This window comes from Neovison vison, chromosome 3 (assembly GCF_020171115.1).
Source record: "Neovison vison isolate M4711 chromosome 3, ASM_NN_V1, whole genome shotgun sequence".
Taxonomy (NCBI): Eukaryota; Metazoa; Chordata; class Mammalia; order Carnivora; family Mustelidae; genus Neogale; species Neogale vison.
Window position 1 is genome coordinate 146,930,476 of NC_058093.1, and position 25,927 is coordinate 146,956,402.

The window sequence follows — 25,927 nt, forward strand, 5'->3', positions numbered from 1 at the left end:
CATTGGATTCAGTGACAAGATGAGAATAATTTCAAGGACATAGCAAGAGCCCATGGGTCCACTGCAGTGTGCCCTAAAGAAGGGGAACAGATAGTGGATTCGGAGAAGAAAGAGTGGTGAAAGTAAGTGCTGTGCCATCAAGAAAGAGTTCCTGTTTGCTAATGTAGGAGAGAGTTTTATAATTTATTTGTCAGATACATGTACAGAGAGAGAGAGCATGCGCAAGCAGAGGGAGCAGCAGGGAGAATGAGAAGCAGGCTCCCCACTGAGCAAAGAGCCTGAGCCAGGCTCCATCCCAATCATGACCTGAGCTGAAGACAGACACTTAACCGACTGAGCCACCTGGGTGCCCCTAGTCTGTTTACTTGCTAGGACCAACATCTTCGTTAAGCTTTGTTTAGTTTGCAGTTGTTCCAACCTTAAAATCATTACAATTTGACAGGTTTAAAGGGCTAGTTCAGCAGTCAGCCTGGGAGTTGATAACATGTAGCCAACTCTGTAGTTTTCTTTCTGTTCTGAGATCCTTAAAGCAACTCTTCTGCCCCAGTGTATCTACTTACGTCATAAACAGCAGCAGAGCAATGAAAGAGATCCCCTACCCAGGTACAAATTAGGGTATAATGTGACTGGGGGAGAAAAGACAGTGTTGTTAAATGAACTTAAATGAAGGAATCCCAGGCATATATGTAAGAGCAAAAGCAAATCTTAAATTTGCTTCATAAACAAAATTTAATACAAGACAAATTTAGACCCAAATGGGAAGATCCCTGAGCTTCAATATCTCCTGCCTTGTTCATAAATCACAATATTGATCAAGTATAAATTAATGCATGAATATATACATTTGTGTATAGGAAATTATGAAACCTCATTTATTATGTGGGAATGAAGCAGAAAGCAAATTTTATATTAGGAACACCTAGGTTAAACCATTTAGCATTAAAAAAAAAAAAAACCCTTCCTGAAGGGATCTTATCTATACGAATCTATTCTTTACATTTCTCCCTCTCAAAAGAAAAATGTTTTGTAAACTATCAATCCCACTCTTTCTTTGGGTCCTTGGGAAGAGAAGTTAAGACCAAGGTGTGAGCATTAAATGACAACTCACAAAAAGAGGTGGCAAAAGGAACTTTTGAGAATTTCATTTGTAATTCTACTACATACATATTTCGTCCCAATGACCTATGTATCCTGGGAGTGGCCACTGCATGTTTTGATTTTCTCCCTTGACAAGATTTGCTTTGCTAGAAGATCTACCCTTCAAATAATGGTTATTGTTTAAACTGAAATATCAGATAGCAAACATATAGTATATGTATATTCTATAAGAAAATGTTGTTATACAAGCTATTCACTGATACACTGAAAGTTTCAGTACCTTTGTTAAGATGTTACAAAATAATATGTCCTTGGGGCGTAACACAGAAAGGGTGTAGATGTAGTAAATCAGTGAAAATTGTACCTAATTAGGAAGGTAGGGGAGAAAAAGATCATTTTTCAGTAGAGCTAATGCTAAATTCGTCTGTAAAGCCAAAACCACACCCCAGATCAGTGTTCTCAACCCTAGCTGAGCTTCAGAATAATCTGTGTGGCTTCTTAAAAACATGTCCAGATTCCCACTCCAAATTTCCCACTAAATCCAGATATCCACAGTTTGCGTCTCCCTGCTCTGATTTTAGCTTTTTTTAAAAAAGCCCTTCTTGACTTTGCTGTACATCCAGTCTTGAAATCCCTGCTCCAGGGATTTCTAACAAATAAGCTGTTAGAGAAGCAACACACAGGGTTATATAAGGTCTAGGGAAACCTTGGAATAACAGGAAAGCTGTAGTGTTAGCTAAAATTCTCTAGGCCTTTGATTGAGGGGGTGGAGTAAATTGAAGTAAGGATTCTGCACGTGACTGTAAAGGGACAAACTAGAGAAAGAGAGGACATAGTTTAGCTTCCTCTTGAACTACTGTTCTTTGTAACATTCTAAGCAATTTAGAAGAGTAGGAGCTCAATTAAAATTCACTCATAGGAGTTTGAGGCAGTAAGATATTAAAAATAAATCCAATATAAAAAGGTCCCAAGTTGTCATTCAAAAAACAAGAGGTCTAGAGCTGCTTGAAATATATACTTGAGTACTTGAAATATGTACTTGAGTACTTGAAATATGGCTGGTGTGAAGCGAACTGAATTATGCTGAGTGTCTGTAAGTGTAAAATACACACCATTTTCAAAGACTGAAAAAAAAACTATAAAATCTCACTAATAACTTTATATTGATCGCATGTTGAAGTGATGTTGTAAATACAATGAATCAAGTCTACTTTTTCTTATTTTTTCTAATGGGGCCACTAGAAACCTTATAATTATGCTATGTTGCCCGCCTTATATATGTCTGTAGGACGATGTGGGTTAAGACTAACCTGGGGATACTAACTGGTACTAAACGGGGGGGGGGGGTATGTCATAGCCTAAGCCATTTAAAAATAAGCCTCCAAAAAAGATAGCACTGTGGGGTCACCTGGGCCACAATGTGGAAAGAGCGCCTTGGAGGAGGAAACAATGACTTAATTGCCTTGAAAAGCCCCCAAATGACTGAAGTTCAGCACATCAAGGCTCCCGCTGTCAGCCAGCGGCCCCCGGGCACTGGAAACCGAGCCAGCCGGGCGTGGGCGGGCCCTGCCGGGAGGGAGGAGCGCTCGCGGGTCGAGCAGGGGAAGGCCCCGGAGCCACGCGGCTCAGGAAACCACCCCCGCGGCCGGATAGGAGGACACCTTACTGGCCCCTCCTCCGCGGACTCTCCCTAGGCCCCTACCCCGAAAGGAGAAAATCTCGTCCTCAACCTGGCGAAACAGCGTCCTCCGAGCCCATGCCTACGCTCCACTCCAAGGCAGCTCACACAGTGCCCTAAAAGACCCGACCTCGGTGGGCTAGAGGGATAAGGAGAAAGGGAGAAATCAAGGTGTGCGCTGCAACTGCTCGCGCCTGCGCGAAAACCCCTAGTCCGCCTCAGTTTCAGCCTGTTACGGGGCCTTCGTCCCTCCTACTTTTCCCCGCCCCCACCTGGAGACGTCACAAAGAGTGACGTATAAAGCGAACAATCACAGTCCGTCCCCTCGTGAGCCAGTAGGGAGAGGGGAGGGAGGGGAGGGGGGAGGGGAAAGGACGGAAGGAGAAGGCTTCGGGGACGGGCTTGTCCCGGTCGCCCAATCAGAGAGCTCTGGGGAGGAGCGGGGCGGGGCCCGAGAAGAGGGTGGGGGGGGTGGGGCTAGGGAAAGGAATTAGAAAGCTGCGGGGAGGAGAGGGCGGGCTCCCAGAGATTAAAAGCAGCCAATCAGAGCGCGCCGGCTTCATTCGGAGCGCGGCGTGGGGCGTCGCCGCCGCCGCGCGCGCCGGGGGCTGGTTAAGGCCATGAAACAAAAGAAACCCTGAGAGGGGAGCCGCTGCCACCTCCAGCAGCCCGCCCCGCTGCCGTCCCCACCCACCCACCTAGTTACCTACCTCTGCCTCCTTCCTCTGCCCCTCCACCCCGCCCTCTCCAGTCTCCGGGCGGCCCTGGCGCTCCTCCGCCCGGGTCGCCAGCCCCGCCGCCTCCCCAGAGGAAAGGTGTTTGCGCGCTGAGCAGGGCCCGAGCCCTGTCCGCCATGGGGCTCGCCGCCCGCCGCGCCTGACCCGGCCGCCGCCGCCGCCGCCGCCATTGACAGCGCGCCGCCGCGATGCCGAGCGGCAGCTCCGCGGCCCTGGCCCTGGCGGCGGCCCCGGCCCCCCTGCCGCAGCCGCCGCCGCCGCCGCCGCTGCCGCCGCCCGCGGGCGGCCCGGAGCTGGAGGGGGACGGGCTCCTGCTGAGGGAGCGCCTGGCCGCGCTAGGCCTCGACGACCCCAGCCCGGCGGAGCCCGGTACCCCGGCGCTTCGGGCCGCGGCGGCGGCGGCGCAGGGCCAGGCCCGGCGGGCGGCGGGGCTGTCTCCGGAGGAGCGGGCTCCGCCCGGCCGGCCCGGGCCCCCGGAGGCGGCCGAGCTGGAGCTGGAGGACGACGAGGAGGAGGAGGGGGAGGAAGCGGAGCTGGACGGAGACCTGCTGGAGGAGGAGGAGCTGGAGGAGGCAGAGGAGGAGGACCGACCGTCGCTGCTGCTGCTGTCGCCGCCCGCGGCCGCCGCCTCCCAGACCCAACCGATCCCGGGCGGGTCCCTGGGGTCGGTGCTGCTGCCCGCCGCCAGCTTCGATGCCCGGGAGGCGGCCGCGGCGGCCGCGGCGGCGGGGGTGCTCTACGGAGGGGACGATGCCCAGGGCATGATGGCGGCGATGCTGTCCCACGCCTACGGCCCCGGCGGCTGCGGGGCGGCGGCGGCGGCCGCCCTAAACGGGGAGCAGGCGGCCCTGCTCCGGAGGAAGAGCGTCAACACCACTGAGTGCGTCCCGGTGCCCAGCTCCGAGCATGTCGCCGAGATTGTCGGTCGCCAGGGTGAGTGCGGCAGGGAGGAGGGGAGTCCCCCTGGGCTTGGCCCCCGGGCGTGGGTGGGGAGACGAAAGAAAAGAGCTCCGGGCAGCAACACTGAACCCGGCGAGTCCCCCGAGTCCATCGCGAAGGGGTCTGCGAGGAACCGTGGTCAATGAGATGAGAAGATGGGTCACCTTGCGAAAACCCACGGTATTCCGCTGGTTTTTGCGTGGTAGAAGGTGTTAAGTTTCTGGAGCCACCCAATCCGGTGGTGTTCACTTTACTCGGGCTGTATTCGTGGAACAGTAGGCTGGCGTGGCACCAAAAACCTCAGTGAGGTGGTAAAAGGTCGGGATTCGGTGAATTCGGCGTTGTGCACGGAAAGCTGCGAGATTGCAAGTTTGCGCAGCCGACTGTCTTCTAAAAGGCACTCAGCTTTACCTTACGGCAGCTCGTTTCGGTGAAGAAATGGACAGAAATGGAGGCTTTGTATAAAGAGCCCGTTCGAGAGGGAAGGGAATGTTCAAGTGGTGGGTAAAACCATCACCCCCGCTCTACCCCTCCGCTATTCAGAAACTTAGCTTTTGAAGAGCAGCCTAACTCTGTTGATCTTTTTGTATTCTCTTTTGATACATTTGAACCCTGGAAAAGGCACATTGGCTATCTTTTAGAACACTTGCATTGTACACGATGAAGAAAAAATGGACAGTAAGGTAATTGAGTTAAGGAACTTTATGCGTTTATACAGTTTTCAGTAAATTCTCTTCACTTGCCAGCACACCAGCACTGCAGACAGACTCCTCCCACATTGTTCAGACAAAGGACCTATGTCTCAGATTCCAGGAGTAGATTTGTGAAGGTGGGGGAAGGGGATGCCCAGAGTACCTCAGTATCCGACATTTTTAGGGAAGGTCCTTTGCACTTTAGCATAGCTTTTTCTCCTGTACTAAGGGAGTAAATATTACCCCCAGCCGTCTTGTTACGATGTAGCTTAGCCTGGTTGATGCATGTCTCTTTACTGTTAGGTTGAGAGCATTGTGGGGTCAAATAAAGAGAAATAATGGCGCTGCTGCTTAAATGATCTCATCTTTCCCAAGTGGTCTAAAGTACACATAAATAAGAGGTCTGTGGAAATGGTGGTTTCAAATATCAAAGTTGGCTCATTTCTTACCTCTCAGATTTTAATAAGAAAAACCCATCTGAAATCTGGGTAAAGGAGATAGCTTATTCAGACTGTCTGATGACTGGTACTTTAAAGGCACAGTTCAAAGCTGGTACCATTCAATTGAGAGTTTATGCCTATAGTTAGTAAATAAGATTCAGATGCCTTTTTTTGTTTGTTTGCTTTATTTGGGTGGGTTTTGAGAGGGGAGTTGTTTTGCAATACTTATGGATACTAATCCAGGAGAGCACTGCTTCACCTTACATAGCATAAAATTGTAATATCTCAGTTGAAAAGTCCAGAATGAGTTGGCCATTCAGTTAAGAACATCAAGGAATTGCTGTGTTTCAAGCCTCTGTTTTGCCAGGTGTGGAGTTTATGGCAGTTGGAAATGTGAGATTGATCCAGACAAACTTGCTGCTCTTAAAAAACTGTCTAATCAACTGTGGAATGGTACTAAACGAATGTGTAGTTAATGGCATTCTCCACAGTATGTGACAAACAGTCATACATGTGAAAATATCAACCCGGGAGGGACTTGAGAATGGATAGGACTTCAACAAATAGAGATGAAGAATGACTGAAGAACAATGTGAGGGAAAGTGTGGAGGGATAATAATCTGGGTATAATTAGAAAGTTGTGATTTGGGGGGAGGATACTTGGGGTCTTAAAAGGGGTGTGTGTGGTTACAAAGGGGCTGAGAAGGTGTGCCTTCTGGCCAGAGTATGAAAAACCCTTAAAATGCTGTACTAGGATGGCGCTTCCTCAGCACAAGTTGCTTCAATGTGCTTATGGTGCCATTTGACGGTGAGAAAAGAACATTTACTTGCCAGTTTGAGGGACAAGATAATGAAATCTTTTGTATATTTAGTTCAATACAAATAATACAAACTTTTGTCTTCATCTGTATTGTACCCTTTAAAACACCAAAAAATGGTCCCTAATTGTACAAAATGTTATCTTTATACAAATCCATTATTTAAAAGTAAACTGAATTCATTCCCAGCTTTTATTTTGTACCATCTATTAAAATAATTTAACATTTTATAATTTATTTAATAGCAAATGAGATAAAGTCTTTAGTTTTTCTGTGCTTATTGGGCTGTGTTTATTGGTTAATAAGGAAATGTGGTTCTATTTATGTCTTAGGACATGGAGACAAATTGCTGACTATTCCTCTTAACACTTTATAGTTCCCAGAGTTAACAGTACTGTTACAAGTATGTCATCATCCTCTATATTCTCTTAAGAGCCAAAAGTCTTGCCCCCCCTTTCCTGCCTCTAGTGGATCATTGACCCCTTTGCTACCTCCACCCCTCCACCATAATAAAACCGGTGAAGTGTTTTCCCACTCATGGAGGACAAGGCACCTTACAATGTTTGCGTATTTTTGTTTTTAAAGATTTTGTTTATTTATTTGAGAGAGAGGGAGCACATGAGTGGAGAGGGGCGGAAGGAGAGGGAGGAAGAATCTGATGGACACTCCACATTGAGAACGGAGCCCAGTGTGGTTCTGGGTCCTATGACCGAAAGCCTGTCTGTCACCTGAGCCAAGACCAAGACCTGAGTCAGACACTTAACCCACTGAGTGAGCCACCCAGGCACCCCTGCACTTTAAAAGTGTGATAATTTATCTTTTCTCTAAGTGAATAAAGAGGGCAAATCACTTAATTTACTTGTTTGCTTTGGATGAACTAAATTTTCATTCTAAAGAATTAATCGTTCTTGCCACTTTATTCATTTACCTGAAGTTATAATTTTCTGTTTTTGCCATTTCTTAATTGGTTTTGGAAATAATTATGACACAGATGGAGACATTTCCGACTTCAGCTCTGAAGCAAAGGGTAGGACAAATGGAATTCTGAGTCATATAGACTAGAACTCATGTAAATGGCCTCTGGGTTCCAGTATCTTTCAAAGAAAAAAAACAAACAAACTGCTGCTTTTGATAGTGATGAAAGTTGGCAGTATTGACCTCATATATAGACTCCCCAGTAGCATATGGTCATTTGCAAATGTTAAATTGGCCCCTTCTTTTAAACCTTTGCATCTCATATTGAAACCAACCATACTGTAAAATAAAGCTAGGAACTAGGAGAGGCTTTTTGTATAATCATAGATGTTTTAGAATATGGACATTGAGGGTGAACCTGACAACAGACTTAACTTATGTTAAATATACTACCTGCAGGACACGTTCACAGTGGTTAACTAGAGGTTTAATTTAAGGCAGTGGATTTGGTTCTAATTTGTACAGTCATTGATACCCAGTTGGACTAAACTAGAACTCTATACCCATTCTTAACTACATTGTAAGGAAATACTGAATGTCATAAATTCGATTGTTTTAAAAACTTGTACCTCAGGGTTTTATGTTACTGTTTAAACTTAATGTGGGTCTTTAGCTATTTTCGTTAGTGACTTTATATATGTGTTTTCTGTATGTTTTCTATTCTTTATATATGTGTTTTCTGGAAAAGTCATCTTCAGCTTTTTTTTTTTATTGTACACCTTGTCAAACAAATTAAGCTTGTATTCCCAATGTCTGAATATTAATGTATGAATGATACATATGTGCTACAAAACATGTAAAGAATTTAAAGAATGGGGTAAAAATGGAAATTCGAGTTCTAATTTTTTTTTTCCTGCACTCCAGTTGAGTTTCTTGTACCTTACTTTGGCTGTGGCTGAACTAGACCCCTTTGGAAATTGTTTTTTTATTTATATTGAGCTACTCTGTCTCCACTGATTCCCAGTGGTTTTGTACATGGTCACTTTTTAAATAATGAAGATGTTACAGTGTTTCAAGTTGTCATAAATGCATCCTTGTGACATTTTTCCTGTTTCATTAGGATAGAACCACTCAAGTTTTAACACAACTAAAATAAAGTGTGCACTTATTTGTGTATGTCTGTCTGACAGAAAAAGAGAAACTTGGGTCTTGCCATACATAAATTCCCTATTCAAGAAGAAACACATTTCATGAGGACAGAATGTTTCAGAACAAGGCTAAAATACAATGTCTTTTTTCTTTTATGGAGAAGGAGGGATTGTTGGCCTTCTCTTTGCCAGGTACTACAATCCTGCTAGGCCATGATCCCCATTTTACAGATGTAGAAACTGGATGTCTGAAGACATGTTTTGCATGTTTTATAGCCTCTTCAAAAACTGGAACTTGCATTTAGACCAGTTTGATATCAAAGATTTAAGTTGCTGCTTCTGTATTCAAGCGTCCTGCTCAGGAAGGTTAATGATATTTGGGTTAATTTCTGCCCTAATCATGAACTTTGGGATACTTTATTCCTAGTTTGGATAACTTAGTATCTTCACTATCCAAATTAATTTACTTAATAAAATTTGCTATCTCTGCTATCCAGAAAGCACAGTTATCATCCTAATATTCTTGTTCTCCTATGCCTAACTAAAAATTCTGTCATTTATAGTTTGGAAAGTGAATTTGTGTTATATAGATGGTGGCTTTAAAAAGCAGATATTGTAAGTTCTAGGCTTTAAAATTTAAATTTAGTTGATAACAGTTGTATTAGCTCTGGGACCATTGGGAAAGGTTCAATGATACTGTTTTGCAAATGGGTGGGGAATCTACTGCCTGTTCTTCCTGCCTTATTCAGCTAATGACCTATTTTGATACACTAGGAGGAAATGGAAAATAAAGTAGTAATATAAGGGTGTATTTTCTACCCCCTGGTTACCAACAATCTAAAAATGATCCAGGGTGTAAAGTATTTGGAAAGTGTTACTATGTTAGAGATTTCTCTTTAGAAATATTTCAACAAAGTTTATGGGTTGAAATTCTGGGTAGCTCTTCTTACATCTTAAAGTTTTCAAGGGAAGAGGTAGCATTTAGTTATAAGATAGTGCTTAAAGCCTGTTTCCCCCTCTCTCTACCCCTGCCTTTTGCCTACTTGTGATCTCTTTGTGTCAAACAAATAAAATCTTTAAAAAAAATTTTTTTTAAAGATAGTGCTTAATTTGTCGATTTGATTTTGAATGAATTTAATATTTACACGTATTGAAGGATTTAATACTTTTGCCTTAAACTGAATACAAAAATGTTTCAGAATGCATGTTTTAATATAAAAACTACCCCAGATTCCCTGAACAGTGTCTGCTTAACTGTGGTATATTGGAAAGAATCAGCAACCAGAAATTAAAATTCCTAAATTTGATTACTCTGTACCAATAATTCACTTTGTGATCTTGGACAAGTCACTTAAACTCCTAGGCTTTAGATAACCTCCTCAGATGGATGTAATCTTACCTGTAATACCTCTGGACACTGAATGATCTACAAATAAATTGAAACACATGAAACTTTACGTGATAAGTACATATTTTTGTTAAGTTAAATCTGAAACTAAGTTGAACCACTCTTTCATGTACTTTCTTGGCTTTAGCAGTTTCACACATTATATTCTTCTAATGCAAAAGAACTAGATTCAACTGGTATCTGAATGTCTGTTGGCTACATGGCATTTCTGTGCAGATGGGTTTAAATTATGTTGTGATAACAAAGCCCAGCATCTCAATATTAAAACAATAAAGGTTTATTATTCTCAGGGGTGCTGCTTATTTCAGTCATTCAGGAACTTAGGACAACACAGCGGCCACCATCTCAAGTGTTCGCTGGTCTTCCCTTCTCTCTGCCTTGCCTCTCTGTCTACTTGTGATCTCTCTCTGTCAAATAAATAAATAAAATCTTAAAAAAAAAAAAAAAACCAGCATGTCTTATTCCACTGTATAAGACATGCTGGTCTTTTTTTTTTTTTTAAGATTTTATTTATTTATTTGACAGAGAGAGATCACAAGTAGACAGAGAAGGGGGAAGCAGCTCCCCGCTGAATAGAGAGCCCAATGCAGGGCTCAATCCCAGGACCCCGAGATCATGACCTGAGCCGAAGGCAAAGGCTTAACCCACAGAGCTACCCAGGAGCCCCAGGACATGCTGGTCTTTAAATGTTAAACCCGGAAGTAGTAATTACATCTGCTCATATTTCATTAATCAGAGCAAGTCATCTGACCACACCTACCTTCAAGTAGGTGAGAAAGTCCATTACAACCATGTGCCCACAGAAGAGAGCTAGAATATTAGTGAATGGCCATGATGACTACCGCAGTATTATTTTATGATCAAAAGAATTATTACAGAATTTTTAATGTTATTTACGCTATGTAGAATTTGTAATTTAAAGTTGAATTCCCAATTGAAAAAAAGAGAAAAGTGTATTTTCAGTTTAAAGACTCCTTTAGAAAACTCCAAATAAATTATGGAAAATTTACTTTGAAACCCAACTGATTTTCAGGTAGATTTTAAAGTGATAGGTTTTTTTATTATTATTAAACTGCATCTTAATGCCTTCCAGATGGCTTATTTACCATAATTTGTGGCTTTAATTTTTTTCCCCATTCCACCGTATGGGGGTATCATATGGACATTTGTAAAGATTAAATCTGGCACTTAAACTTTTAAAATAAATTTCCAGTATTAGTGTTGCCAAGCCCAAGTATATACTAAATTGAATGTATGCACAGCCTAATGCTATTGGATTAGATCAAATCTTTATTCCATGACTGATTCTGAAAATTTTAAGTTGCACTGCATAACATTAGAACCTCTTTGATGCCACTGTTTGGGATTTAGGAACAATTCATGTGGGCATGGTTTGTTTCCTTTGTCCAGTAAGCAAAAACTGCAATTCAGTGTATGCAGGGAAGCCTGATTTGACTACAGTTAAAGTTGTATCATGGAATAATAAGACTAGGACTTAAAATACTAAAACTGACCTTTTTATTACTTTTCCTTCTTCTGTACCATTCTTCCCTTTGACTTCTATCTTTCAATCAATATCATTTTAGTATACTGTAGGAACAGACAATGGAGCCTGGGGTTAGAAAACTTGTTAGAGACTTGGTTTCACCATTTGTTGCCTGTGACCTTGGACAAATCAGTTAACCTTGCAGAGTCTCTATTCTTGTGGGAAAAACCTGTTCCATCAACTTGTTCTTCCTGGTCCCTTCCCATACCCCATTTGTTGTGGGGATCAAGTTTGAGATGATGTCATTAGTACAAACGCATGGCACGATTGAAAGTGTAGAGATAATAAACTATATATGGAGTAGGATAAAGTTTATACTTTTTTTTTTTTTTACTGCAAGGTTTGTACTCTGAGAAAATGCTAGTTGAAAACAAAAATTATCACATTATAAATTTTCCCGGGGTATACCACTAACTAAATGATGCACAGTGTATTTTTTAAAGTTTACAAATGAATCTGATTCTATTATATGGTACCCAAACAGAAGTAATTCTAAGGTTTCTATTAACGTCCTCCAAAAGGGATAAACCTAATTTTAAAATCCCCAATTAGGAAATTTATTTGACCGTTCATCTCTAATTTACACCCTCTTCTAGGTGTTTCAGCTTTAGTGAAAGGCCAAATGTGAGCCCTTTTTTTAATTATTAACTATATCAGTTCTCTTTTCTAAGTGAAAACAGAGGGGGCATTTTAAATTTAGTTTAAGAATCAAGTAGAAAATGAGGCAGGTTGAGAGAATGGTATATTTAGGAGTCATCAGTTTCTAATTCTGGGCTTCAGTTTTCTTCGTGTGTAAAATGAGATTGAGCTAGATTATTTCTTATAACGCTTACATTCTGATTTTTGTCCAAAAAGAATCCCTAAAATCATGCAAAACTACACCAGATTTCAAATTCCCATTTAGGTTGACTTAAACATATCTCCTCCAAGTTTTGTACAATTTAAATACAAGTTTTATCTTTAGGAGGTAAATTCCTTAAGTGTTTTCAGCTTCCTATAGAAAATTGGTTTGTTTGTTTGTTTTTTAATGGTAAACCTTCAAGCGTATGAGACAGTTTATCTCATCTGATGCATTCTCTGTTCCACCGGACACATAAGGAAACAGATCTATGGGGATATAAGTAACATACCCAGGGCCTCAAGCTAATAGAATTAAAGACTTCAACACTCATATCTCATTAAGTGGTAGAGCAAGCAAACAAAGGCTCAGTAAGAATATAAAAGGTTTGAACACCACCACCAATATAAGAAAAGAGAATAAGAGATTGATATCTGTACATGAACACATGTAGACATCAAATCCTTCTGTTGCTTGGAGCGATACAAGTTAGTGAGGGCAAGCACTGAATTTTAGTCATCTTTGCATCCTTGGTGTCAGTTAAAGTACCTGAAGCAAAGTAAATACCTGCTGCTTATTTTATTGAACTGGATTATCAGATTAGATTTGCCATTGTACTATTACTGTTTCAGTTTCCATATTACAGAAATTGGAATTTTCTTCTCTTACCTTAGTCCCCAACCCTTTATGTAAGGAGCCAGTCAACCTAAGATCAACTTCGCTTTAAGGGCAGTAGACATGTACTTGACTTAAGGCATTAGATATCAATATGAATACTGATAACAACAGAACTAAAATCCTATAAATAAAGCTATTTGAAGTCCTGTCAGTGATATTTACAATGAGACTGTATTCTTCACAAATAATTTCAGAGGATTTTGACTAGAAGAGCTACAAGAACACTTGAACCTTAGAAAGGAAAGCTATTACTTGTATATTGTGCATTTAGGGATAGTTTGCATTGCTAATCTAAACAGTTTATTTAAATTTTGAGTTCAGTTTGTGTACATAAGAAACACTGTTATTGGGATTTAGCTGATATTCATCAGTCTTTGAAGATACATTACTGAAATTGAGTTCCTGTAAAATTAAAGGAGCTTTTGAATAGTGTGTCTAGGCTAGCTCATGAAGAGAAGGACCACCCTCGTTCTAATATATCATGGAACATGAAATAATGTGTTTCTGTAGTGCTTTTGGAGAAAAATTGTATGGAGTAGTAAGAGTTTGGGGTTATTAAGACAATATGGGTTGGAGATCTGACTTTTCAGCTGGGAGATCTTGAGCAATTCCTGCCCTGCTTAAATCACGGTTATGAAGATTAAATGAGAATATATCTGGAAGAATTTGGAAAACTGGAAAGGGTGCTACAAATTTTTATTATTTTTTTTAAGATTTTATTTATTTATTTGACAGACAGAGATCGCAAGTAGGCAGAGGTAGGCAAAGAGAAAGGAAGGGAAGCAGGTTCCCCGCAGAGCAGAAAGCCCATGCGGGGCTCAATCCCAGGACCCAGGGATCATGACCTGAGCCGGAGGCAGAGGCTTTAACCCACTAAGCCAGCCAGGTGCCCCAAATTTTTAGTATTTCAAAGCTAAGGGTATTAGATCATTTTACTCAGGAAATAATTGAAGCAGTGTTTTGGGGGTGATTGGGTATTCTGAAAGAGTACCCTTTGCTGAAATACCTACTTGAATAATGGGCATAAGCATTTTTAATACATGATTTCATTTAATCCTCGCAAAAACCAAGTGAAAGAAATATCTTTAATCAGTCTCACCCATGAAGGAGAGATAAAGGTTTAGTGACCTGCTAAAGTTCACAAAGCAGGTTAATAATGATCCAAAGTTTAATGTTCCCAACCATTACTCAACCTACCTTTCCTTGAGAAGAGGAAGAATAGGGGTGTGTGTGTGTGTGTGTGTGTGTGTGAAATAACATTATATCTGATTGTCCCAAGTGCTTTTAAGACCAAAAGAGAAGCAGTGACAATATTTCCTAGGAGAAGGGGGACTTGGTCAAAAAATTTAAGCATTGGAAGGGACCTAGAGGTTGAATGTCCTAGCATTGAAACCAGGAGTAGTTGGTGATAGATTAGAACCAAGGCCTACAGACAATCAGTTTTCTCCTTTCTACATTGTTTCCTTGCTTGCCTTAGAAGATTCCTATGCCATAGCCATAATAGTAAGAGCCAGTACCATTGTTCTGTTACTGAGTTCATAGAGCCCTTCACATAGCCTCATCTTCTAAATGGCCATGTTTGTTACTCAAAGCTATAAGGTTTGGAGGGGAAGTAACAGGAGGAGGTTTTCCATGTTATTTAGGGAAATATCTGAGTAGAGATAGAAGAGAAACAAGACTTGTTTAGGAGATAATAAAGTCTAAGAAAAGGCAGGTTCTGGCTGCTTGATGGGAGAGAGTTGGTGAGAGGAAGATTGTAACGGCAAGCCAGGGAGTTCTAATTTTCTCAGAGGTCAAGAGCTACTCAGGGAGTTTTCACTCCCCCTCCTTATTTAAAGAAAGTGTGTATGTTGTGTGTACATACACTGATACCCTAGTAGGATCCTTTTTCCTCAAAACAAAATAGTTGGGGGAAATTTTTGAAGAAAGTTACATGCCAAGGATGACCCAAAGTTAAAATAAACACGTAAGGCAGTTTTGGTGTTCGTAAGGGTTTTAACGTCTTCCAGTCACCTATATGTAAGTTGCATGTAATTTATGGAGTGACTGGAAAATACAGTGAATTTATGGAAAACAAAATACTCTGTCAAAAATCAGCAACACTGATTTTTGGTGCCTGGGTGGCTCAGTCGGTTAAGCAGCTGCCTTCGGCTTGGGTCATGATCCCAGAGTCCTTGGATCAAGCCCCGCATCAGGCTCCCTGCTTAGTGGGGAGTTTGCTTCTCCCTCTCCCTCTGCCTGCTGCTCTGCCTACTTGTACTCTCTGTCAAATAAATAAATAAAATCTTTTAAAAAATCAGGAACACTTCCCATAACATTTGGAGCTACTGACTACTACTTTTAACCTATTCCATGATACCACCACCCCACCCCCCGCAAAAGAACACTTGGCATTGCAGCTCTGTGTACACCTATTTGGAACACGTTGAGCTTTGCATTGTTGCGTTGGTTTTTTTCCCCCCTTTTTAAATGTTGATTGCAACCTACTAAATTAATACAATAAACCTTGCTCTGAGAAAAACTGAAGATCCCATCATTTCAGTTCCTTTTCTTTTAACTCCTCTCCTAGCAGGGGAATCTCTCCCTCTTAATCACTGACACATTTGGTGGGAGAGGTTCTCTTTACCCTGAAAAAGCAAGACAGAATCTTTGCCGTTACCAGGGATTGCAGGGACCGTAATTCTGACTGCAGCTAAAAGGTTTTAAGACAAACACAGCTCTAGCCTCAGTGATACAGAAAGAGGAAATGGGTTCTTATACCAGGGATAAGTTGGAGACTTTTTTATTTGGGGAATTTACTTCCAAATCAAAATAAAATTACAACTATTAAAGTTGGTGCTATCCTAGTTCTTAACCTCTGCATATTCTGGTATACAGCATGCCATACGTTGGTTTTTGTCAGTAGCTATAAGAAAACAGTTATTAGGGCATCTGGATGGCTCAGTCATTTGAACCTCTGCTTTCTGCTCAGGTTGTGATCCCAGGGTCCTGGGATCAGTTCTTAGTCAGGCTACGTGCTCAGCTGGGAGTCTGCTTCTCCCTCTGCCTGCCGTTCTCCTGCTTGTACCTGGTGCTCTCTATCTCTGTCAAATAAGTAAAATCTTTAAAAAAAAAAAAAAAATTCTAGTCCTTACCTCTTAGAATTAAAAAGCCTTGTTCACATTTGAAGTTATGATATCATTTGCCCTGCTGTTCATACAGTCTAAAATATCAGTTCTAGCCAAAGATTGATTAATATTCTAAGTCTAGTAAAATGTGTCATTTCTTTGTATTTTTAAAATTTTTTCTGATTTAATTATATTTCTTTGAAAAAGCTAATGCATTTCTATGGTTCAAAATTATAAAAAATTAGGGTGTAAAAGGAAATTAAGTCTCCCTCCTACCCTGTCCCCCTAAATCAACCAGTTTTATGGCTGCATTGTATTCCATTATATAGCTATGCTGACCACATGCTAATACAAACAAGTAATATAATACAAGGTCATTTTGCACCTGTGCAAGTATTTCTACAGAATCAATTCTATGAGTGGGATTGTAGGGGCAGAAGGATTCGTGCAGTTGTGATTTTGATAAATAATGCAAAGTACCGTCAGGCCACTCATACTCAGCAGCTAAATATGAAGGTCCTTTTCCCTATTCTTACTAGCTCTGGCTTTGATGCTGGATAGTCTTAGAGGTGGAAAAAGATACCTCAGTTCATGTGAAAATGGGAATTTCATGGTCCATAGCCATTTATATATTTCCTTTTCTATGAGCTGTCTGTTTCTTTTTTTTTTTTTTTTTTTTTTAAGATTTTATTTATTTGACAGAGAGAGAGATCACAGGGAGGCAGAGAGGCAGGCAGAGGGAAAGGGGGAAGCAGGCTGTCTGCTGAGCAGAGAGCCCGATGCGGGGCTCCATCCCAGGATCCCGGGATCATGACCTGAGCTGAAGGCAGAGGCTTAACCCACTGAGCCACCTCCATGCCCTGAGCTGTTTCTTTTGATGTGCAGTCTGATTTATCTGTACTCTTAAGGCCTATGAGTTTTTTTGCCCCTCTGAGATTATAAATTCTTCCATGATTTTTTTAAATATCTTAGACTTTTCAGATTGAAAGTCAATCTAAAATACTTCAAAAAGCTTTTTAACCTTCCTTACCTGTAAAATAATAAAACAAGTTTGTTTTCTCTTTAGTTTGTGTTGCCTATTTAGAACTCTCCCTATTCAAATTGTCCCCAACTTTAGAATATATATAGTCTAGAAATCATGTGTTTGTTGTTTGAAATTCATAATATGTATGTTCCTATAGAAACAGTATTATGGTTGATGAGATTTCCTATAGTCCTAATCTGATTTGAGGCTAGTGTGTGGTCGGTATTATGGAGGGCACGTGTTGCATGGAGCACTGGTGTGGTGCATAAACAATGAATGCTGGAACACTGAAAAGAAATAAAATAAAATGGGGAAAAAAATCTTTCTTACAAAATTTAGGAGAGAGAACAGATATATTCTGTTTTTGTTGTTAGTGGCTTAAAGGGGTTGGCTTAGCCATCTTCCCAATTACCTTCACCCTTATCTGCAAAACTTAAGAGACACTGTCTTTGGGGCAGAATTGGCCTCTTCCTCTTCTATCTCAGAAGTGGATTCTGGGGCGCCTGGGTGGCTCAGTGGGTTAAGCCTCTGCCTTCGGCTCAGGTCATGATCTCAGGATCCTGGGATCTGGCCTCACATCGAGCCCCACATCGGGCTCTCTGCTCGGCAGGGAGCCTGCTTCCTCCTCTCTCTTTGCCTGCCTCTCTGCCTACTTGTGATCTCTGTCTGTCAAATAAATAAATAAAATCTTAAAAAAAAAAAAAAAGTGGTTTCTGCTCAGAATGTTTGTCTTCTGTTCTTCCTCTTGAGCCAATTATTAAACACCTCTTTGTTAGTACCAGCCATAGGCCAGAGAGTGTTTTGTGTACCTTTAGGCATATTTTTTTAGTTAATAATACACCTATTAGGTATTAAACAAAAAGTATTCTACTAAGGTCAGCTGACAGTTGCTTATAGTCACAAGTATTTATTTGGAGAACTTTACGCAGTTCAACTTTCTAGTGGTCAGTATTCGTATGGGTTGAGAGGAGATAACCCCAGACCCTTTTGTTATTTCTCCCTTGTGCTTAATAGAAATTGCCCAGTGCTTTTCTGCAGGATGAACAGGACCTTCTAAGTTAGAAATGTGATGCTAGCACACCTTCTTGTTAAGTTGTAGCCCAGAGTATCTGAATAATAACAATAACTGCCCTGGATGTATAGGGTAAACAGTGAGTTACTGGTTGACGTTAGCCTTTCAGAATTTCTTGGGCAGCTCTCTATCAATCACGTGTCGATTGGCCTATAGGAAGTACTCTCAGTTCACAGCCCCAAGCGACACCTTCCGTGTTGAATTGAGAGAGTCTCCTGAAGATTCAGATTCTGTATAAATAAGTAGATATAAAAGTTTTGGGGTGCCTGGGTGGCTCAGTGGGTAAAAGCCTCTGCCTTCAGCTCAGGTCATGATCTCAGGGTCCTGGGATCGTGCCCGGTGTCTGGCTCTCTGCTCAGCATGGAGCCTGCTTCTCTTCCTCTCTCTGCCTGCCTGCCTCTTTGCCTACTTGTGATCTCTGTCAAATAAATAAATAAAATCTTTTTTAAGAAAAAGATATAAAAGTTTTATTGCTCTCATCTTCTAACTCACTTTCTGTTTTGGAGCAAAAGCAGTAACACTGTCGTATAGTTAAGTTACACCATCAACTTAATCTTGAAGTTCATTATAGATGTAAACTTAGAGCTGCACTCTTAGTAGTTAAAACTTCTGAGTTTTATAGTAGCATAAATTCAACTCATTGTAACAATTTCCTGAGAGCCCACAAGCCACCCCTCCCCCCTCGGCCCTTCTTACCTCATCCAGTTGTGTACTATACTAAGTGCTTTCCTTGCGGTTTCGCACCAAGTCTTCTCAGTGAATATAACCTCACGTTCAAGTAAACCTGACGCTAAAAGTGTTTTCACGGTAGGCACCTGGGATCCAGCAGTGAGGAGAAAAGCCTTTTATTTCTTTGTAAGTTTTACATTTTGTTGGAAGGTGGAATAGGTCTGGGTTAAGATACATAAGTCTAGTGGTAGGTTGAATAAACTTGTGTTGAATGTGTTATAATTGAAGTTAGCATAATCAACTCCTTTCAACAAAGTTGCATTAGCAGTATGGGGCTATTATGAGAGAGTCTTGAAGCGCTCAGCAAAAAAAGCTTAGCTGCAAAGCAATATGTATAAGAAAGACCCAGTGTTCTTATGCAGAAATCAGCACATGCCCTATGGGCACCCCAAAGGCCTATACTTCTCGTCAACTGCCCAGTGGTTTGGGAATGTTTAGGAAGGGAGCACAAAGCAGTCTTGAGGGATAGGACCCTTCGCAGAGGATGAGACATCTAAACTAAAATCTGTATGGCCAGCAGGAATTAAGCAAGTAGAAGTGGGAGTAAAGAGCCAGGACAAAGGAGCGTTGTGGTCGTGGAAGCAAGGAAACATGGATAGAAGTTTAATATGGTAGAAACTCATGGCAGAGTTTAAGAAGAGAGGAAGGGAGGAGCGCCCGAGTGGCTCACTGGCTTAAGCGTCTGCCTTTGGCTCAGGTCATGATCCTAGGGTCCAGGGAAGGAGCCCTGGCCTGCATGGACCTCCCTGCTTAGCAAGGAGTGTGCTTGGTCCTCTGCCCCTCCCTTACCCCATGTGCCAGTTCTCTCTCTCTCTCTCAAATAAATAAGTCCTAAAAAAAAGAAGAAGAAGAAGAAGTGAGGAAGGAGAGGAAGAGGAGACCAGTAAAGACAAGCATCTAGAGAGAGGTAGCCCAGTCCCAGGTAAAGGGGGCTTTGTGTGCCGCATTGTTTGGACTTTATCCTTATGGTTAAAGGGAGCCGCTAATGCGCTTTATGCAAAGAAGTGATGATGTGATCTATGTTTTATTTAGAAACCATCATTTGACTTAAATGACTGTAGAGAATGGGTGGGAGTAAGGTAGGCCTGGAAGCAAAGGGACTTGGGGAAGGGTGCAGTTACACAGTTTAGAAACAATGAAGACCTAGGTTTTTTGTTTTGTTTTGTTTTTAAGACTTAGTTTTTATACATTGTAAGTTTATTGGGGGCAAAAAGGGGGGGGAGGAAATTTTTAAGAAAAAGACCACCCAAAATGTGACATGTGTCTTTAAGAGCACCTTCATTTTAAGGAACCTAGGAATAACATATGACATATTCATGAGGACAGATCTGTTATAGCATCTTCACATTAAGATCTTTGAAAAGTATAATCCCAGAGTCCTATGCCTTAGTTGTGTATTTGACATTTTAAGTTACACTTTGAAGCCCTCTAATCTCACATAGTTGGCACTGGTAATAGGTGATTACTCTAAAAGTTTAAAGAATTATGGATAGTTATGAATATGCATCTCAGATATTTTATTTTAACTTAAATGCACTTGGGATTTGGGCCAAAGGCTTTTATTTGAGAATGGGTCTGCCAATCTGAGTAGTCTTTTAATAAAATGACATGCAGTGCCCATGTTCCATACAATTTTCAATATGTTTCTTTTGAGTTTAGCAGGAATTTTACAGTGAATGCAGAGTCATCCTGTGTTAGTTTCTTACCCCAGGCCTTTACAGTTGTCTCACCCATACATAATTCAGCAATACCCTTTTTTTTTCTTTAATGTACACATCTTTTACTGAGAGTTTCTTTTCTTTTCTTTTCTTTTCTTTTCAAGATTTTGTTTATTTATTTGAGACAGAGAGAGAGCATTAACAGGGGGAGTGGCAGAGAGACAAGCAGACTCCCTGCCAAGCAGGGAGCCCAGACCCAGGGCTGATCCCCCAGGACCCTGTAATCATGACCTGAGCTGAAGTCAGATGCTTAACTGACTGGGCCACCCAGGCCGCCCTTTATTGAAATTTTCAAAAAATAATCAGCTTCATTTTCATACAAGCATAGTGTCTTTATGCATTCATATTGCACTGGTTTATGTCAAAGTTAATTTAGTTAATGCGTGAGTAGGACTAGTATAACCAGATAGGAGGAAAGCTTAGCCTCAAATTCAGTTGATGGAGCAGATGTGAGATGGCCTTTGAGCCATGAGGATTGTGCTCATGGGTTTTACAGAGTGGAGAGTAATGTGAAAATACGACAACTAGGTGGAAGTCGGTTAAACAACTTCTGTCTTAGAGTTGTGCAAAATTCCTGAGGTTCTCAGACTGACAGAAAGACCATAGACTTTGAAGTTAGAGTAGGTTTAACTGTTCTTGTAAGCTTCGTTTTCCTTGGCAATAAAAGGAGTGCAGTAACCTGTTCTTAGGGTTATTATATAGCTTGAATGAGACAATAGCTATTCAGTGTCTTACGTGTGCACTAGTGGTTTTTCTTTGCCACCAACATCCTGCAAGGAAGTTATTTTATTACTCTTCTGAAAGTCAGACCTGCATATGGTATAGCTTGCCTGTACAGAGTATTCCGCGCATCATGTGCAGTGACTGATAACAAGAAGGAGACAACAGGCGTGACTTTTAAGATCTCCCACTCGAGGTGCCGCCGCTTCTAAGTGAAAGGCCAGCAGACGGGTATACCTGAGGGTGGGGGAGCATTTGTGGAGTTGGGAAAGCTTTCTCGTGATCTAGTGACAGGTTTTCATGATAAAGAAAAAAACTGCCCAGAAGCAGACATTTAGCTTGAAAGGAGCTTTCTGCAATCTGTCTTTATCAGTATTACTGACATAGATGTTGATTCTTACGAAATATTTTCTTTCTAACAGGTTGTAAAATTAAAGCACTGAGAGCCAAGACAAACACGTATATCAAGACACCTGTTCGTGGTGAAGAGCCCATTTTTGTCGTCACTGGACGGAAAGAAGATGTTGCCATGGCCAAAAGAGAAATTCTCTCAGCTGCAGAGCACTTCTCCATGATCCGTGCGTCTCGAAACAAAAATGGCCCTGCCCTGGGAGGGTTGTCATGTAGTCCAAATCTGCCAGGTCAAACCACCGTTCAAGTGAGGGTCCCCTATCGTGTGGTAGGATTGGTCGTTGGGCCCAAAGGAGCAACTATTAAGAGAATTCAGCAGCAGACCCACACATACATAGTAACTCCAAGCAGAGATAAAGAGCCTGTCTTCGAAGTGACAGGGATGCCCGAAAATGTTGACCGAGCACGAGAAGAAATAGAAATGCATATTGCCATGCGTACAGGAAACTATATTGAACTCAATGAAGAAAATGATTTCCATTACAACGGTACCGACGTAAGCTTTGAAGGTGGCACTCTTGGCTCTGCGTGGCTCTCCTCCAATCCTGTTCCTCCCAGCCGCGCAAGAATGATATCCAATTATCGAAATGATAGTTCCAGTTCTCTGGGAAGCGGTTCCACAGATTCCTACTTTGGAAGCAATAGGCTGGCTGACTTTAGTCCAACAAGCCCGTTTAGCACAGGAAACTTTTGGTTTGGAGATACACTACCATCTGTAGGCTCAGAAGATCTTGCAGTTGACTCTCCTGCCTTTGACTCTTTACCAACATCTGCTCAAACTATCTGGACTCCGTTTGAACCAGTTAACCCGCTCTCTGGCTTTGGGAGCGATCCCTCTGGTAACATGAAGACTCAGCGTAGAGGAAGTCAGCCATCTACTCCTCGTCTGTCTCCTACATTTCCTGAGAGCATTGAACACCCACTTGCTCGGAGGGTTAGGAGCGACCCACCTAGTACAGGCAACCATGTTGGCCTTCCAATATACATCCCTGCTTTTTCTAATGGTACCAATAGTTACTCCTCTTCCAATGGTGGTTCCACCTCTAGCTCACCTCCAGAATCCAGACGAAAGCACGATTGTGTGATTTGCTTTGAGAATGAAGTTATTGCTGCCCTAGTTCCATGTGGCCACAACCTCTTCTGCATGGAATGTGCCAACAAGATCTGTGAAAAGAGAACGCCATCATGTCCAGTTTGCCAGACAGCTGTTACTCAGGCAATCCAAATTCACTCTTAACTATATATATATACATAAATACTATATCTCTATATGGACTCGTAAAGGCATGGGTATAATGGTACCCCCAGTAAACTTCCTAATGAATTCTTATGACTGTTATCAGGCTTTATTGGGATTAGGCTAAAGTTGTTAGTAAACTTATAAAAGGCTGCTATGGTAACACTAAACCTAAGTGGTCTCTTGTCTATTAGTTTGGTTTGAATTATTAATACTATCCTGTAGACCCAGAGACATAGCTTGTATAAGAATCGTTAAAACTGAAGTTCAGCTTGGCTGAGTGAAGATAATCATAGGTTGTGTGAGCCTATGAGAAAAGTTTATACGTCTAGATTTCACAACCATGGGTCCCAAAGCCTAGCCACATTAAGAGTTTATGGAGGGTACTTGGCATTACAGATGATTCAGACACTTCCAGTGCTGCCTTCTTTACACTGCCAGTTTTGACAAAACAGGTTCGTTTTTTATTTTACAACAACTTATGCCTAATTCTGCAGGATTGCAAGTAACTTTTTAATGCATTGTGATTACTTCTTGGTAATAATAGGGCTGATGGCAGTTTACTCGATCACTGGTTATAATTTGGGACAAAAACTGCTACATTGACCTTCATCTCGCCCAGAACGCTCACGGCTGGTATGATCAGTGGATCAGGAATGCAATTGTGTCGATTGTGAATTCCTACCCATTGCCTGCCTCGGTGAATGTGGAAATGGCCACCTGGGTTTTCCCATTTCAGGAAGGGCTTTGGGATGCACCTATATTGGCTAATAATTGAGGATGCGAACATTCCATTCATTAGTCTGATCAAGCTGTTGATTAATTTTTAGACTATAGATCAAAATGTGAAACATTTTATGTTCAATCCATATTTGTCTTGCACATTATAAATATATTTTTATTTTTTAGTAATTTAGGGGAGGGGGAGGGAAAGAGGGATAATAATGCCCTTAGCATAATTTACAAAAGCAGCTGTGATGACCTTCAATCAGTTTACTTCATTTCAAAACTATTTCCAATCACAAGGAAAGATTTCTTTAAGATACACTTTTACATTTCACCTGTGGATGTCTATAACTTCATCCTCAGTATGTTCCCAAATCTGTGCTGGCATTGAAAGGACAAAACAATATACTGGTGGGTTTTTCTACTAATTATTTTTTGAAGCGTTATTTTCCCAACACAAAAGAGCTTTTTTTCTCAATATAACAAAAAATTGAAAATCCTATGTGTATTGAATAGTAAATAGACAAATTTTATTTTTTATTTCCACTTGAAGAGTTACATTTCGTATAAAAGTTTACAAATAACGGTTTTTATTTTGATTTTTTCAGTATAAAAATTGCCTTGATGGCATATTATGATGTAATGCTAATTGCTTGTAGGATAGTTAAATGTCAGTATTGAAACCTAATCTTTAGCTGCCGTCTTGTAGATACGAACGAATGTTCACCAAGCATGTATTTTGTATTTTGTTGCATTGTACACTGCAACTAATAAGCCAAGGAAACGACATATATTAGGTGCGTGTACTGTTTCTAAAAACCACAAACTAAGAATGATAAATTATCAATATAGTTTAGTATTTGCTAATTTTACTACACTCTTTTGTTATGTATATGTAGGGAAGTCATAGGGATTATAAATTCAATTTGAGTAAAGTTTAAAACCATATATTTTATGATAAAGGGCCTTTAACTTAAGATGGCCAAAGCACTGATATTATATATTTGCTGTAAAGAGAATTATAAGAGTTTTATTTTTCTGATATTAAAAGTTACTTAATAAAGACTTGTTTCCATTAACTTGAATGTATTCTCCTTGGTGTTTTTCCTGCAATCATTAGTTTAGGCTGGAAGATAGCCATTTGCCAGAATTGAACATTTTCTTTTACAACGTTTCCCCTCTCCCAAGCCAGTTCCCTATGTCCATTCTTAGAGTGATTTTTTTCTTCAGTGTGTTCTTAGAGTGTTAACTGTGTCGCTTACGCTCCATCCAAATTTAGCTTTTCCTTTAAGTGAGTATTTTTCATTATAGGGAAATTAGAGATTTAGCTAGTTTTGGATTGTTCCGTTGCTTGCTTGTGTAGTCGACCATGATTACTATTATCCTAACTGTAAATAATGACTTTTTACATATTGATGTTAAAATCCTGAATCCATCCAGACTCTACTCAGTTTCTATCCTTTGTTACAGGTTTTTGTCTTTTTAATCACTAAATCTAGAAGATGAATTTCTTTCTAATACGAAGGTACACATTTTTAAACTTTCAGTCAGGAAGTACCTTCTGAAAGGTTTGTGGTTGATGAAAATATTACTCCATTAATGAAATGATTTGATACTGATTGGAGTAAATTCCTGCCATTTGTTACAAAGCAGAATAAAGACCTTTCTAAGATGTTCTAAAGAAACCAAAATTCTGTTCATTCTTAGAGATATTACACAGTCACAGTGAGTCTTTTCATGGTAGGTGTTGGACAGAAATTCTTCAGCCGCACTAGAAAACTGGAGAACAGAGATTTGATGATGGGTAAGATCAGTGCCGCAGAATCGTTTTGTGAGCTTTAGGATTAACCTCCACAAGCATGAAGGAGAAACGTTTGGGTGTGGTACAGGACTGTCGTCTGGCCCCTCTGATTCCGTTTTTCTTTCCGCCATTTCGGTGACCCACAATTAGTTACTTTCCAGCCGGGAGGCAGATGCGCTCTGTAGCCTAACACAGCCTCACAACACCTGTGTCCTTCCCCTCACTTCGTCTCATGTAGGCATTTCTCTCATCACAAGAAGAAGGGTGACATTTTGAGTGAGAGAGACCACATTTACATAACTTTTGTTTTACAGCATATTGTTGTCAGTGTTTTATCATTCTTGTTAATCTACTGTGTCTAATTTATAAATCAACTTTATCATAGGTAATGCAGGTATAGGGAAAAACAGTACGTTTAGGGTTCGGTACTAATCGTGGTCTCAGGGA

General features: G+C 41.0%; 1 protein-coding gene across 1 annotated transcript; it reads left to right on the top strand.

The window, feature by feature from the left end:
• The first annotated feature begins 3,447 nt into the window (after positions 1 to 3,447).
• MEX3C (mex-3 RNA binding family member C) lies at positions 3,448 to 24,758 on the top strand. The gene is made up of 2 exons (XM_044242951.1): positions 3,448 to 4,446; positions 21,728 to 24,758. Exons 1-2 carry the CDS (start codon positions 3,702 to 3,704, stop codon positions 22,951 to 22,953), a joined length of 1,971 nt encoding a protein of 656 aa, XP_044098886.1. The 5' UTR covers positions 3,448 to 3,701; the 3' UTR covers positions 22,954 to 24,758.
• Positions 24,759 to 25,927: the final 1,169 nt, after the last annotated feature.

What these genes read in the sequence shown, in the direction of transcription:
- MEX3C (XM_044242951.1), top strand. Translation starts at nt 3,702, where the DNA reads ATGCCGAGCGGCAGCTCCGCGGCCCTGGCCCTGGCGGCGGCCCCGGCC. An exon ending in CGAGATTGTCGGTCGCCAGG is followed by an intron (nt 4,447 to 21,727) that starts GTGAGTGCGGCA and finishes TCTTTCTAACAG; the next exon opens with GTTGTAAAATTAAAGCACTG.